This window comes from Pteropus vampyrus, unplaced genomic scaffold (assembly GCF_000151845.1).
Source record: "Pteropus vampyrus isolate Shadow unplaced genomic scaffold, Pvam_2.0 Scaffold137, whole genome shotgun sequence".
Lineage (NCBI taxonomy): Eukaryota > Metazoa > Chordata > Mammalia > Chiroptera > Pteropodidae > Pteropus > Pteropus vampyrus.
Genome location: NW_011888918.1, coordinates 4,168,745 through 4,183,735, shown reverse-complemented (window position 1 = coordinate 4,183,735; position 14,991 = coordinate 4,168,745). Strand labels below are relative to the sequence as shown.

The window sequence follows — 14,991 nt, the reverse complement described above, 5'->3', positions numbered from 1 at the left end:
TGTTTCTTGGTGAACCAGTTATTTTGACAGATTATAACTACATAATATTCTGCATCTATTAATTGTTAACTTTCCCACTTTTTTGGCTAATAAAGAATGGAGATATATGTGAAATGAAAATAGTAAACAAATAGTAAATAGCGATTAATGTGGGATTAACTTTTTAAAGAAATAGTTGAGCTTGTTGTAAGTTTGTATGGTCTTTTGGTGGTGAATGCCTGATTTCCATTAACTTTGTGGTTTTTAATATGGAAAGTAGCTTACAGAATCCTCGTTACAGTTTTTGTGGATCTTCAGGGAGTCATTGATCCAATCTTCTTATTTTACTACAAGGAAAATAAGGCCTTGAAAGGTTAAATAACTAACATATGCAGTCACACAGCCACACACTGGTTCCAACTCTCTGGCAGCCATCAAGGCAACCTCTCTGTTCCTATCTCCTTACCTGTCTCCTGCCTCTTGACATATAGTTTTGGCAAGAAATGCTCAGGTTAATGATGTTATTTATTGAACATCACTAGCTGTCAGGAGCTGTCAGGTTGTACTATTGTCCCCCTTTTCAGGTAACAGGAGGGGTTAACTCACTCACTCACTCAGTGTGGCATTGCTAGTACATGGCCGTGCTCTGAAGGTGAGCAAGGACAGAACATAAAAAGGCTGATGATGGTCTCTTCTTCACCAGTTTCCCTGACCCAGCCTTTGGCTGGCAACTCAGAGTCTCTGAGACCAGAAGTCACCCTCAGAAGCAAAACAGCTTTAGGCATTCTATTTGATGTGTCAGAGAGAGACCATCAGAGTAGATGGCCAGGGGGTTGGGCCTCATGGGGTAACTACCCTCAAAAACTTATATATGTCGACCAAATCATAAGCCTCGAATTAGCAAACCCCACTAATCAACAAACCTCAATGTCAATTTATCCATTGACCAAAACACTGTCTGCTATTCAAGATGCTCCCCCTGGAAAACCAAAAGTTACAAGAAAGAAATCTGGTGAATACAAAATCAGATCAAAACAAGTCAGTATTTTCTTTGGTCATGTCATATGGGCTTCAGTGAGGTGTGAGGTATGTATCTCTTGAGGAGGGGGCTGGGATGCATACTCCTTTTAGGTTTTCCCTTTTTTTGTTGTTGTTACAGTTTTATTGGGATATAATGCATATACCATATAATTCACCCATTTAAAAACACTAATCTACTGTCTGTCTCTCTAGATTTACCTGTTCTGAACACTTCATATAAATGGAATCGTACAATATGCGGCCATTTGTGTCTGGCTTCTTTCACTTAGCATAACATTTTCAAGGCTCATCCATGCAGTAACATGTATCAATACTTCCATTTCTTTTTATTGCTGAATAATATTCTATTGTGTGGAGGTACCACAGTTTACTTATCGATTCCTCAACAGATGGATATTTGGGTTGTTTCTACTTTATGGTTATCATGAACAATGCTGCCGTGAACGTTTATGTACACGTTTTGTGTGGATCAGACTTTCCTTTCTTCAGAGCCCAGGAACACCATCATCCCACACTTCAGTCACATTGGTGAGATACAAGTGGCATCTCTGTTCATTTACAAACCATCTATTCAAATGGGGAATTTCACCCATTAGGGTTTCACCAAATGGGCCTTTGGCTCTTTCCTCGAAATCCAGAGCTTCTGCTTATCCTCACTGAGTCTGGAGCCCTCGATTCCAAGGCAGAGCTCTTTCAAAGGACAGATGTGAACAGGGAGTCAAGAGTAGCTTGAGTTCCTAGAAACTGAACAGGAGTCTGGTGTTTAGGAACAAGTGACCTCATTGTCCTGCTGTGTTGGGGTCATTTGGTCCAGCCTTCTGTGCTTCTCTTGGGCAAGGCCTCACTGCCCCATGAGAGGAACCACCAACCAGCTGTGCCGGCTGCGTGAATGTGAATCTGACTGAGCAGCAGCATGGCACAGCAGAGGGTCAGTGAGTGAGGCTCACATCCTGTGATGAGCTTCTGACTTCCCCTGGAAGTAGGACTGACCGCTCTTACCTTCCTTCCCTCTGCATCCCTCACCTCTGCAGTAGTCTCTGACACAGGTAACACTATTTGTTTTCACCTTTAACTGGTACAGAGCAGTCACTCAGGGCTTATAGAATAAATGAAGGAACATATGGTTCCAGGATTAGCTTCCCTAAGCATTTATTCATTCAGGTAATTAAGATATGCATGGAACACAGAGAAGGGAGAAAGCCTCAGAGAGAAAGATTTGAGAAGAGTCTTGAAGGATGAGCTGGAATTTGCCAGGTGGGGAGGAAAGGGAAAGGGCCTACCAACCACAAAATAAGGCACAGCGAGGTGAAGGAGTTTGCTGTGGATGGCATTTAGGTTTGTGACAGGGAGTGGCGTGGAGTGAGGCCAGGAAGGTACATCAGTTGTGCCAAGGTCAGGTATTGTTTTGAAGTCTTCTGGGAACCTCCTGAGCAGCAGAGTGACATGATCAGATCTATGCTTTAGAAAGACAATTCTGCAAGCAGTGTGAAGAATTAGTGGAGGGGGAGAAACTTCAGTCAATTTGGAAGCTCTACTGCAGGCTGGCAAGCCCCTTGAGGAAGGAATGGGATGGAAGACAGTGGACATTCCTGTGTGAGGACCCACCAGGCCAGCCTCACCCTTCTGGACCTAGGCACCAATACATCTTCCCCATTTTTACAGGGTTAATTGCTGTGTGTCCTTGGGGAGCCAGTTTACCTCGCTGGGCCTCAATATCCTCTCCTCTAAAATGAGAAGTTTCCATCTACAGCCACGCCACCCTGAACAAGCCCGATTCCATCTAACCTCGGAAGCTAAGCAGGGTCGGGCCTGGTTAGTACTTGGAAGGGAGACCACCTAGGAAGACCAGGTTTCGTAAGCGTAATAAAATTTAAAAAAAGGGGAATTGTAAGCTGACAAGGTCCTTGCAATCTGTGAGGTCGACCAAGGGTTGCCTCGCCTAAAAAAATAAATAAAAAATAAAATAAAATAAAACGAGAGGATTCCAACAGATATTTTCTCCGCCACTTGCAATTGGAAGTTGCAAATCCGTCATTGGCCATGGACGTGCTCTGGCGATGGGAGTTACCAGTGCCCTTGCTCTCGCCTGAGCCGCTGCGGGACGGTGGAAAGTAAGCAAATGGTGGTGCTGATGAGCTGAGGTCTTGCATCTCTGCCAGATACAAAGTCTCCAAAACTTGGAGGGACACATATCATGGTGGGATCACCAGTCTGGGCCTGGTGAGGAAGATGGTGCCCATTCGTCCCTTCAGTCTGAGGGCGGGTGAGGCATGGTTTGAGTGAGGGCCGAGACCCCCAAGGAGGTGGGTAGTCCTCTCCCTGCACTCCCGCCACCTCCTGCTCATCATTTCCTGCAGCATCTCTTGTGAGGCCCAAAAGCCAGCCTCCCTCCTTCCCCTGCCCAAACCTGCTGTGGCCTCTGGCCTCCTGGCAGAACACCACAGACTTCTCCGGTGGCATGCCCTCCCCCCGCAGTTTGTTGTGGGTCAGAGCAAGCTGCCCTGAAAACCCCAGGACGAAGCGATGAGGCCATTGGCAAGAGACAACTAAGTCTTGTAAAGAGGACTTAAAGAATTTCTCCAGAAGTAGCACAATGTACCCATTCTTTCCTTCCAAGAAGTCTTAACCCGCCCCCGCACCTACCCAGCCCACATTCTCTTTCCCACCCGTCCCAGCCCCCTACTCATATTCCCGGGAGTGATGGCTGCTTCCCAAGGTCCCACATTCCAGGCCAGCACAGCCAGGAAGGGCCAAGTGGCTGAAGGGAGGAGGAGTGACAGGCTCTCCTGGATCTTTTCTGGATTCTTCTGTCGGGTAGTATTTCCCCAGCGCTGGGACCTGTGCCCACCCGACCAGCCACCCCTCAGACCTTTGGCATTTCCAGTGGGGAGTTCTCCCCAACCCCTGTGTTCTTTCTCCTCACCGTACCTCCCTCCAGGTATCTTTCTGGAGACCTTATATCACTTTCTTCTATCTGGGCTTCCAGTCTGGGGATTCCTCCCTCCTGTGTTTTCCTAAGGGCAGCTCAGATTTTGATAATCGGATGGACCGCAATGGGGAGGGGAAGGCAGGGCCTGTTTGTGTAGAGTAATTTAGGACCCACCTCCCACATCCTGGAGCTTAAGCTCTGGGGGAGGAGAAGAGAAAAGAGCTGAGATGGGGCAGCCTGAAACTCTTTGTCAGGATAAATCGGGGCGGTATCCCCAGCTTCCCCTCCCCTCTCAAGCTCCAGGCCTCCACACACTCAGAGTACTTGCTGCTGCCCTAGTCCTTTCTTCTGCAGTGGGCCCTCTGCTCCGAGCCTCCATGCCTAATCCTGTGCTCCACCAATACCAGAGCGAAGGAGGAGAGAGAATACATACTCTGCTCCTGCTTTCCCAGGGCTGCCCCGAAGACCCCACCTGGGTCATTATCCAAGTGAGGTCTGGGAGAGTGAGGCTTTGAGCTCCTGAGAGCAGCGGGAGACCAGTCTGCCACAGGGCCCCCAGAGACCTCCTGCAACGCTTTCCCAGCTGCTTCCCCACAAGGGGAGCCCCAAGCGTGAAGACCACTGAGTAGATAAGGTTTCACCAGCAGACAGCTGCGGAGCTTTCCTCTTATTAGGCATTAGGGGGAAGGAGAGGGGGAGGGAAGGAGAGCAAGTCTTTAGTTGAAACCTCAGCTCTGAGCCTCCTTCCAATTCCCTCCATCTTCTCTGCCATTCTGTCATGGCTGTTATTCCCCCTTGCCTGGGGAATGCAAACCAGCCCCCTTCCTGTCTGTGTGGGAAGAGCCAGGAGTGTGCGTGTGTGTGTGTGTGTGTGTGTGTGTGTGTGTGCGCGCGCGCGTGTGTGTGTGCGTGTGTGTGTGTGTGTGTGTGTACACATGCATAGCCAGAAAACAGACCTAGGCCTCAAGGCCATGCCATGGGGACGAGGTTCCTGAAAGAAGCCGTGGGTACCAAGGATGGGAATGGGACTGAAGTGGGCTGTGGCTTTCAGCGGCGAGCGGCACTCTCACGCTGAGGCTGTGGTGGCCTGTACCTCCACCCAGCCTCCTCTTCAAGCCGAAGGCCGCAGCAGGGGCAGGTTTGGGGGTGCTGATTCTTACCCACTTGCTTCTTCGTACGTACAGTTCCGGGGCCGTGCCAACCTGCATGTGTTTGAAGACTGGTGTGGCAGTTCCATCCAGCAGCTCAGGAGGAACCTCCACTTTCCACTGTACCCCCATGTGAGTGCCTGTGGGCCTGCTTCTCCTTCTTCCTCCACACCACCTCCTCTCCTCTCCCTCTGCCCACTCCTGTCTCTCATCTTCCCCATTTTCCGTCTTCCTCATCTTTCCTTGCTTTTTTCCTGGTACTTTTTTTTTTCCTTTTCCTTGTGGGCCCTTCTTTCCTCTGCCCACAATATCTGCCTTGTTTCCTTCCCAAGGATTCCTTCAGTTTCTCTTCTGCGTCATTTCAGCTTTAGACTCTTGTTGTGGCTTGTAACACAGTCTACCCGGGGCCATCACAAACGATTGTGCTGGTGTGCACTGTACAAGGTCACCTGGACAAAGAAGCTAGTGGGAGTGGAAATTTTGCCTACACGTCACACCAAGCTGTGTTTCGGCCCCTCCTGTGTCACTCTCTCCTTGTCTTCCCACCGGCCCTGAGTGGACCAATTTCTTCATTTTCCTCTTCCCTCTTCTGGGTAACAGTCTCCCTCCCCTTTCTTGGCATAGATCCGCACAACCCTGAGGAAGCTGGCCGTGTCCCCCAAATGGACCAACTACGGCCTCCGCATCTTTGGCTACCTGCACCCCTTCACCGATGGTGAGGCCAGCCCCAAAGTAGAAGGCCCTTCTACTTCCTGCTCCACAGTTCTTTCTTTAGGGTGCCCAGAGAACATAAGTCTGCACTAGGACCCTTTTAGTACACCATCGAGGAGAGGGAAAATTGAGTCACGGTGAGGTCTCATCCACCCCCACCTCTGCCCCCAGGCTGCCTTCTCACTCCCTGACTAACAGAGTCTGGAACTAGCTTGACTCTCTCTGTAGTCTTCCCATCATTACAGTGTCTCCCAGGATGGAGAAACCCCACTCTGCAAGAGGGAAGTCATGTGCCAAGCCTTTGGGATGACTTAATCACAGACTTTCAGCCCTTACACTGATGTCCTTTTTGCTCTCACCTGGACTCTTCCCCTCAATGCCCAGGAACAATCCAGTTCGCCATTGCTGCAGACGACAACGCAGAATTCTGGCTGAGCCGTGACGACCAGGTCTCAGGCCTTCAGCTGCTGGCCAGTGTGGGCAAGGTAGGGTCAGATCAGCCCAGGAGCTCTCCCCTAGGTCTCAGGTGCCAGGCACTGAAGGGGCCCCAGCCTCCATCAGTAGACACTCGTTACCACTAGTAACTCTGGTGTGACAGCCAGGAAGAAGGCAGGAATAGGAAGCATCCTCCCTCTCACCCCATCCCATTTTACAAGGGGATAAAGGGAGGTGTGTGGAGGAAGGAGTCAGTCTGAGGCTGGGAAGAAAACCCAGGAAGATTCATCTCTGAGCCGGGCTTGGACTACATACAACTTTTGGGCCCAATAGTCCTTAGCTCAGTACTAAGGACCCACTCCAAGGGGACGAAGTGCTAGGGCCCTTCTAGGAAGGGTGGAGGTCCTTCTTGCAGGGGTTACTCAGTCACTCCCGTCATTCTCATCTTCTTTCTTCTTCTCTTCTCTCTCCCTCTCACTTTTTCCTTCTCATTGCTTCCTTGTTTGTTCATTCACCATTTCCCATCCTTTGTATTTTCTCTTTTCCTCCTTCCTTCACTCTCTCTCTCCTCATACCTCTAGACTGGAAAAGAGTGGACTGCCCCTGGAGAGTTTGGGAAATTTCGGAGTCAAATTTCCAAGCCAGTGAGGTGAGTAGGGAGCGTCATGACATTCTCATGAGCAGCAAAAAAAAAAACAAAAAACCTCAAGTGCTGAGGCCAAATCCAAGTCAAAGAGCTCAGTGTGTCCCCTCCACTCTCCAACTGTCCTTATTCCAGAGGCTCTGGGCTCGGCATCCATGCACTCTGGTAAATGAAGTCTGTGAATTAGAAACCATTTGACTCATCCTTCCTCATTTTACAGATGAAGAAACTGAGGCCCATAGAGGGCTACAAGTCAAGGTCACGCAGCTATTTAGTGACACTCAGGACTGGCAAACAAAACAAGACCCCTTTCTCCCCATCCTCGCCCTTCACTTTTTCTTCATCCCTGGAAATGTCCACATCTGTATAGCCTGGACACCGGCTGCTCTGCCCGTGCTGCAGAAACTTCCTACAGGGATCCCTTGGTAGACTGGAGGGATCCCTTGGTAGACTGGAGGGAAACGAAGGCCTTGCCCAGCTAATTGTGGCTGGAATTAATTACTTTAACATGCTAGAAAGGGGGACTTAGCCCAACCTCAGAGCGCCACCTGGTGTCTGACACATGCAAGCAAGAGCATGCACGCGCTTGATGGTAATATTGATGTTGATTTATGAGAGGACAGTTCAGCTTTCAAAGAGCTCTTGGTATGTGCCAGCCTCTGTGGTGTAATTCAGCATAGCAGCTAATGATACGGACTCAAGCAAGGCTGCCTGGGTCCAAATCCCAACTCCACCATGTAGTACCTTGGCAGCTTCAGGCAAATTACCCAAGATCTCTGTGCCTCAATGACTTAGTGTATACGAAGCACTTAGAACACTGCCTAGCACATAGTAACAACTCTGTAAGGGTTAATTATTAATATTTCATTTGATTCTCTCAATTGTCCCTGTGAGGTAAGTACTAATATCATTGCCTCTTTCAGAAGAGAAAACCACTGTTGGAAGTGGTAGAGTGGAGATTCTAACCCAGATGGTTAAGTGGCAAGACTCTGGGATTCCAGGAGCAAGGAGGAAAGGATGAAGGAGGGTTTAAGGGTGGGTGGGGTGGGAGCAGGTGTGGCACTGTGGAAAAGTGGGACCAAGGGATGGCCACAGGGGCCGGGAAAGACAGCCGTCTGTTTCTGTTCTCTCCTCCCACCAGCCTTTCAGCCTCCCGCAGGTACTACTTTGAGGTGCTGCACAAGCAGAATGACGAGGGCACTGATCACGTGGAAGTCGTGGTGAGTGCTTTGCTGTTCCTACCTCTCCTAGCTCAGTCCTTAGCCACTCTTCTTCTTCCCTTGTCCCCAAAACTCTTTTCAAAATCCAGCTACCTCCAGCCTTCCACGTCCACCCTCTTTGCTCTTCCAGTGGCGACGGAACGACCCTGGAGCCAAGTTCACCGTCATTGACTCCCCTTCCCTGTCCCTCTTCACAAGTGAGTAGGCTCTGCCCATAGCTTGAGACAGAGGCGAGGTGGTGCCCACATGGGGAGCGTCTCAGCCCACCTGGGGACCTGGGTCAGAGGAGGGGTGGTGAGTGGAGGCTAAAGCTCAAGATGTTTGGAACATGGGTGTGAGGGGACAAGGAACAGAACTTCAGGGGTCAGGGACCCTTCTGAGAACCTGATGGAAGCTCTCTGAGCCCTCACCTTGGAAAAATGCCTTTGTGTACCCACACACAATATTTTGTGTACAATTTTAAGGGAATCCAGAGACCACGTGGCTCACTCCAGATAAAAAACCTCTGAGTGAGGCCAGTCTCTTACTTCACAGATTAGGCAACCATGGTTCTTGCAAAACCATGCCAAGAGGAGAGGAAACTTTCCCATCTCCTTTAAATTTGCAGTAAATGAATTTTTCCATTGTATTATTCATTACAATGAATAATAAAAATCTTATTACAATGAATAATAAAAATCTTATGATTTTCTTAGCAAGACTCCTACCTGAATGTCTCACTGAGAAATTGCTACCTGGCAGGAGGGGCTATGTGGGCCCAGGTGTATGAAGAGCAGACAGGACTAGAACCCTAAGGGAGGAAGGGAGAGGCAGGTGCTGGGAGGAAACTGAGAAGGCATTGGGATGTGTGTGTGTGAGGAGGGGAGGATGGAGGGAAGAGGGAAGTTCTGGGTTCACAGGAGAGGGTGGCAGTACAGAATGGGCAAGGTGGGTGGGAGGAGGTTGCTGGTGACCAAAGCAAGAGACTACAAAGTCGGGGCAGAGGGACAGGTTGTGAGCTGCTGGGTTGGAGCAAGAGGAAGAAGAGAGAATTGAAATCCATAGAGTCAATGCGAACCGAGAAGAAAGAGGCCCATAGCAAAGTTCAGGTAAGAAACTAGTAAGAAGTAACTAGGGCCAGAGGTAACTAGCCTTGAGTATAGAAGGAGAGCTCCATCTGGGGCCGAAGACAAATGAACCCAGAAGGCAAAGAGCAAAGACAGGCCACCAGCCCCCAGGCTGGTTAGAAAAGGGAAGAAGTAGATATGCAGACTTGAGGATGAGAATACCAGATGGAGAGGAGGAGCAGGGCTGCTGTGCACGCGCTGGGGCGTGCTGCTCATGGTGGGCGCTGCTGACTTGTCTGAGAGGCAGCATAACCTGGAGGCTGAGACTAGACTGCCTAAATTCAAACTCGTCCTTGCCACTTATTAGCTGTGTGATCTTAGACAAATGACTTAAAGTCTCTTTGCCAAAGTTCCTTGTCTCTAAAATAGGAGTAATAGCAGTAGTACGTAAGTCATATGGTAGTCATGAAGATTAAATGGGTTATTTATAAGATGCTTAGAACAGTGCCTGGCTTATTATTTAGTAAGTGCTATGTATGTGTTTGTTAAATAAATTAAATATAATGACAGATTTCCAGTAGATAGTAGTAAAACATTTTGAGAAAGATGTGTGTTTTTTCAAATTCACACAAAAATTGTGTATGGGGTCAAAGAGAGATAAAGAGCTGAAGCCACAAGTTATTGGGGGAGGAGGCAGGACTAGAGGGAAGAGGGTCAAGCACATCCCATCCTGTTCCCAAGGGGAACATGGAAGCCTTGACTGAGCCTCTTCCAGAGGCAGGGCCTGGGTTCTGGGCTGTTTGCCCCAGGGCTCTCAGCTGCCCTCTCTTCTTTCCTCCCTGGCCCAGATGAGACAATCCTAAGGATGGATGAGGTGGGCCACATCCCACAGACGGCAGCCAGCCATGCGGGCTCCCTGCACTCTCTTCCCAGAGACGAGGAGCCCCTTGTTGACATGCTTCAGCCTGACCCTAGGGACACCCTCTATCAAGGTGAGACTTCAACTGTGTACTTGTCACCAGTCTGGGGATGGTACACTGCCAGGTCTGTGGTGCGGGTGGGAGAAACTCAAGAGACCTGTCAGTTCCATCACAGTGTCCCAAAAGTCAGAGGATTGTTTTGTTCCTTGTAACATGCACACAGAGATGTACAAAAATATATATATACAATTTTACATTATACGGATCATTATAGAACAAACATCTGTGTAACTGTCACCCAGGTCTAGAAATAGAGTTCCCCGTGCGTTCCTCTGCAATCTCAAATATCATAGTTTCTAACTGGAATCCAGCTCTTGCCACCAGTGAGAGAAATATGTTCCAACTAAGGTGTTAGAGTCTCAAACTCTTGGGAGCGTTTATATTTTAAAAGATGACAAAGTCATCTCCTGTACCAACCACTGCTTCCACATTCACTGGAAGGAAATTCATTTATTGCACCTCAGTAGGGTGAGGCTTTGCAGCCTCTTGGAAGTCTCTAAACCTTTACTGAGGCTAGCCTTGTAAGGTGATCCCAGTGCCATCCAATTCCTTGAACTAGGGACTGTCTGAGTCCTCCTCCACCAAGGTGCTCCATGAATGTCCCCGCCCCAAAAAAGTGGTGCCAGCCTCAGTCTGGCAGCCTCAGCCAATGGCTATGGACTCTGACCACAGCTGCCATGAGTGAATACAATAAGGCAGAAGGCTTCAGCCCTTACCCATCAGCCCTTTGTGGCTCTAAGCCAGCCCCAGTTGCAGGCTCATACCCCTACCCTCATCCCTCTTCCTTTACTGTCCTCAGTGCCTCTGATCCCCAAGTCTCATCTCCGCCATGTCCTGCCTGATTGTCCCTACAAACCCAGCTACTTGGTGGATGGGCTCCCCCTGCAGCGCTACCAGGGCCTCCGGTTTGTAAGTTTGGGGCCCGGGCAGTGGTGGGGGCAGGAGTGAGAGAGGGCTTGCTGCCTCTGGCTAAGATGGGGAGGTGCTGAGGCTGACCATCCTTCACACACCATGTACCAGCAGACAAGATGTCCTCACTGGTCCCTGGGCTTGGAGAACTAGCATTCCAAGTTGCCTCTGGCCCAGATGGACTGCCCTGCAAAGCCTGAGAATGCAGTTCTGCCCTAGGAAGCCCCATACACCAGCTCTGCCACAGTGGTGATGTGAGGTGGACTGGCTTGAGGTTTCCTACACTCTGCTCAGTAAGCCATACAACCAGGACAGGCCTGGGTCAGTCCTACCAGCCAGTCAGCCAGGAGCATTTATTAAACTCATAGAAAAGGCACTGGGGAAAATGAACTATGAAGGGGAACTGTAGAGATTCTCCAGCCTACGTGGAAACTGGAGAGGCAGAATGAACACTGTATACCCAGATCTAGAGAGGAGAGAGTGCTGGAGTCAGGAAGAGAATGGCACAGGAGTCAGAGGATGGAGGGGGCAGATATCATGAAGAGAGTTTTGGGTGGTGATGGCTTTGAGCTATGTTTAAGGCGGGGGGAGAGGGGGCGCAAAAAGCAGTGTAGTAAATAACAGAAGGGGTTGTTCCAGGCCTATGAGGGTTGCAGGTAAAGATTTAGAGGTTGCAGGAGAGGATAAGATGGCAGGAGGAGGAAAGAAGGGTCTCAGTTGCAGCTGTGGAGAATGAGCTGGGACAGGAGATGAGGGACGTTTGCACTGAGGAGCTAGATCAGGTGTTATGTTAGGTCCAGAGAGCCCAGGAGAGGAGGCATAATGAGTGGAATGGACTCCCAGTCTGTTTGAGCAGATGTTTCATTCATAGCTCAGAGGGGCCCTTCTCTTACCCCCAGGGCAGGTCCCAAGAGCCCTATGGGATCACAGCTGGGGGCTGGCACAACCCTGGTTGGCTGATTTCTTACCAAGATCCCACCTTCTTTCTCCTGCTGCTTCTTTCTTTACCTTCAGGTTCATCTGTCCTTCGTTTACCCCAATGACTACACCCGCCTGAGTCACATGGAAACCCATAACAAATGCTTCTATCAAGAAAGCACGTTCTACCAGGACAGGTGAGCAACCCAGAGTTGGGCAAGAAGATGGCCTGACAGAGGGGCTCTGCCAGAGCCGGGAGAGCTATCACAAGTGCCCTTCCAGCCCAAGGAGCCTTGGCTCTTCCTGGGTACTTCTCACACTCACAGACCCACACACATTCTCACCCCGCCTCCCTCCTCTGCTCTGGTCTGGGGCATGACTCCAGACTGCTGCTGGGACTTCCAGCAGAGCCTCCCGCTTTGCCTGGAAGGCACCGGGTGCCAGTCTGCCTCTCCCTTCCTCCTACAGGCTCAGCTTTCAGGAGTACATCAAGATCGACCAGCCTGAGAAACAGGGGCCGGAGCAGCCAGGTACAGAGTGAGAGCTGAGTCTTCTGGGTCAGGCTGAGAGGGGTGACCATGGTCCGTTTCTGGGAAAAGTTCCAGCCCTGCTTCTGAGGAGCTTAAAAATCCAAAGCACACAGCCCCTCCTCCCACGCCCTAGGGCATGGAGCAGTACTACCTTTTCCGTGTCAAGGCACATGTAGTACATGAGTATTTGTAACAGTGTGCTGGGTCAGCTGGAGGAGATTCTGAGCCCCGGAGATTACCTGGGCTGCTTGAGAGCATGTTGTCCCTGGCACGGCATTTGAGAAATTCTGCTACAGAGAAACACTGTCTTCCTGTGGCCTTTCTTCTTGAGGCAATAGGGCCTGACTGAGACCATTTGTTTGGTCCCTGCATGTGCCAGGCACCCGCTAGGCACTTTGCGTACTTTATTTCACTCTATCGTCACAAAAACCCTGTGGAAGATGGATTAGCATTCCCTTTATGCAGATGGAGAAACTGAGGATATGGAAGTTGAGTGACTTGCCCCAGGTCACACAGTAAGTGGCAGAGCCCAGATGCCAGCCCCGTCTGAAAACCCCTAAGAGCGTCACAAATATAATCATCAGCTATCTTGTGTATTTTGTTAGGGAGAGGCTGAAAACTGATGTGTGGAATGGTTGTCATTAACAATAGGATTTGAGGAAGGTCTCCTGGAAGAGTCCCAGTACGGAGAGGCAGCAGAGGAGCCCCCTGCCTCCACTGACCAGAATGGCAAGATGCCAGAGAGAAAACAAGTGCCTACCTCTACCCCCGGGCAGGGTGTTACTGACTACCGCCTCCGAAGCCTGCGGGAACTCCTGGCTCCTCCCCACAAGGGGCTGCTGGTCCCCTTTTCCAAGCAGAACTCTACAGCTCCCTTCCCTCCGAGAACTAGCAACATCCCAGCCCAGCCATCAGAGAAGAGGCAGAGGAAACCCAGCCCTGAACCCAGCCAAGATCCACCTCATTCTGACAAGTGGGCCCCTGGGCACCTGGCCGTGAACTTGCCTCAAGTTAAGAGGCACAAGCCCACTGGTGACAGTCCCAGGAAGACTCTAGGGCAGTCCCAGTGGCTGAATCAAGTTGAATCATACATTGCAGAGCAGAGGAGGGGTGACAGGATGGAGCCTCTGGGCCCGAGGAGGGGTTGGCACGGGGAGGAGGAGGTGGTCGCAGCTGCAGGCCAGGAAAGACAAGTGGAGGGGGAGGAGGAGGGAGAGGAAGAGGAAGAGGAAGAGGATATGAGCGAGGTGTTCGACTATGTGCCCATGTTTGACCCAGTGGTAAACTGGGACCAGACCTTCAGTGCCCGGAACCTGGACTTCCAAGCCCTGCGGACTGACTGGATTGATCTGAACTGTAACACATCTGGCAACCTGATGCTTCCAGAGCAGGAGGCTCTCGAGGTCACACGAGTCTTCTTGAAGAAGCTCAACCAGAGGAGCCGGGGGTAAGGTAAAGGGCTCTCGTGGGGCTGGGGCTGAGTCATGAGGCAGCCTGCTGGCCCGGGGGCAGGGACCTGGGGGCTGTAGCAGGTTCCCCTGCTGCAGGCTCCTAGGAAGGACAAGTTTTGGGGGTCCTGCCCCTGAAGGTGACCTGGACCAGTCAGGTCTTTGTCTCACCATCAGGCAAGGTTTTGAAATGCCCGGGTGTGTGGCCCAAGAGGAGGGCTTGGCAAATATGGTCCCCTCTCTCAGGGAAGGAGCTAGTAAAGAGACGGATCAGACAAAACTGAGGCTAACAGAGACAAATTAAGATTCTAGATATGGGCCAGAAGGGCCCACTGTCGGATTCTAGAACATTTTCATCACTTTTGAAAGAATCCCTGTACCTAATGGTGGTTAACTGCCATTCTCCCAGCCCCTGGCAAACACTACTCTATTTTCCATCACTATAGATTTATCTACTCTAGACATTTCATATATATGGAATTATATAATATGTGGCCTTTTGTGCCTGGCTTCTTTTCCTTAGCAAAATGTTTTCGAGGCTCATACTGTAGAACATACAGCATATTCCAGTCCTTTGTATTGCTGCATAATATTCCATTGTACGTATATACCACATATTGTGTATTCAGTCATCAGTTGATTAACATTTGGGTTTCTACTCTTTGGCTCTTATGAATACAATGCTGCTATGAACATTCGTGTACAAGTTTTTGTATGAACATGTTTTCAATTCTCTTGGCTATATACCTAGGAGTAGAATTGCTGGGTCATATGGTAACTCTATGTTTAACATTTTGAGGACCTGCCAATCTCTCTACCAAATCAGCTGCACCATTTTACATTCTCATCAGCAGTGTATTAAGGTTCCAATTTCTCTACATCCTTGTCAACACTTGTTTGTTTGTTTTTTTTTTAATAGCCATCCTAATGGGTTTAAAATGGTATCACATGTGTTTTTTACATCTACAGTACTCTGTCTTCTAGGCGGTCTCCCACCCAAGTACTAACCAGGCCCGACCCTGCTTAGCTTCTGAGATCAGACGGGATTGGGCAC

The 14,991-nt window shown here is 49.9% G+C and overlaps 1 protein-coding gene and 1 pseudogene across 1 annotated transcript in view; both read left to right on the top strand.

Moving 5' to 3' along the window:
- Positions 1 to 14,991, top strand: part of B4GALNT3 (beta-1,4-N-acetyl-galactosaminyltransferase 3) — a 28,021-nt gene that overhangs the window by 7,086 nt on the left and 5,944 nt on the right. Inside the window, exons 4-14 of the mRNA XM_023535194.1 lie at positions 5,134 to 5,229; positions 5,722 to 5,812; positions 6,193 to 6,293; positions 6,825 to 6,892; positions 8,028 to 8,106; positions 8,237 to 8,303; positions 10,001 to 10,144; positions 10,932 to 11,041; positions 12,056 to 12,156; positions 12,428 to 12,489; positions 13,141 to 13,929. Of these exons, the coding sequence (XP_023390962.1) occupies positions 5,134 to 5,229; positions 5,722 to 5,812; positions 6,193 to 6,293; positions 6,825 to 6,892; positions 8,028 to 8,106; positions 8,237 to 8,303; positions 10,001 to 10,144; positions 10,932 to 11,041; positions 12,056 to 12,156; positions 12,428 to 12,489; positions 13,141 to 13,929 (1,708 nt within the window). The remainder of the gene's footprint in view (positions 1 to 5,133; positions 5,230 to 5,721; positions 5,813 to 6,192; positions 6,294 to 6,824; positions 6,893 to 8,027; positions 8,107 to 8,236; positions 8,304 to 10,000; positions 10,145 to 10,931; positions 11,042 to 12,055; positions 12,157 to 12,427; positions 12,490 to 13,140; positions 13,930 to 14,991) is intronic.
- LOC111744591 lies at positions 2,763 to 2,881 on the top strand (annotated as a pseudogene).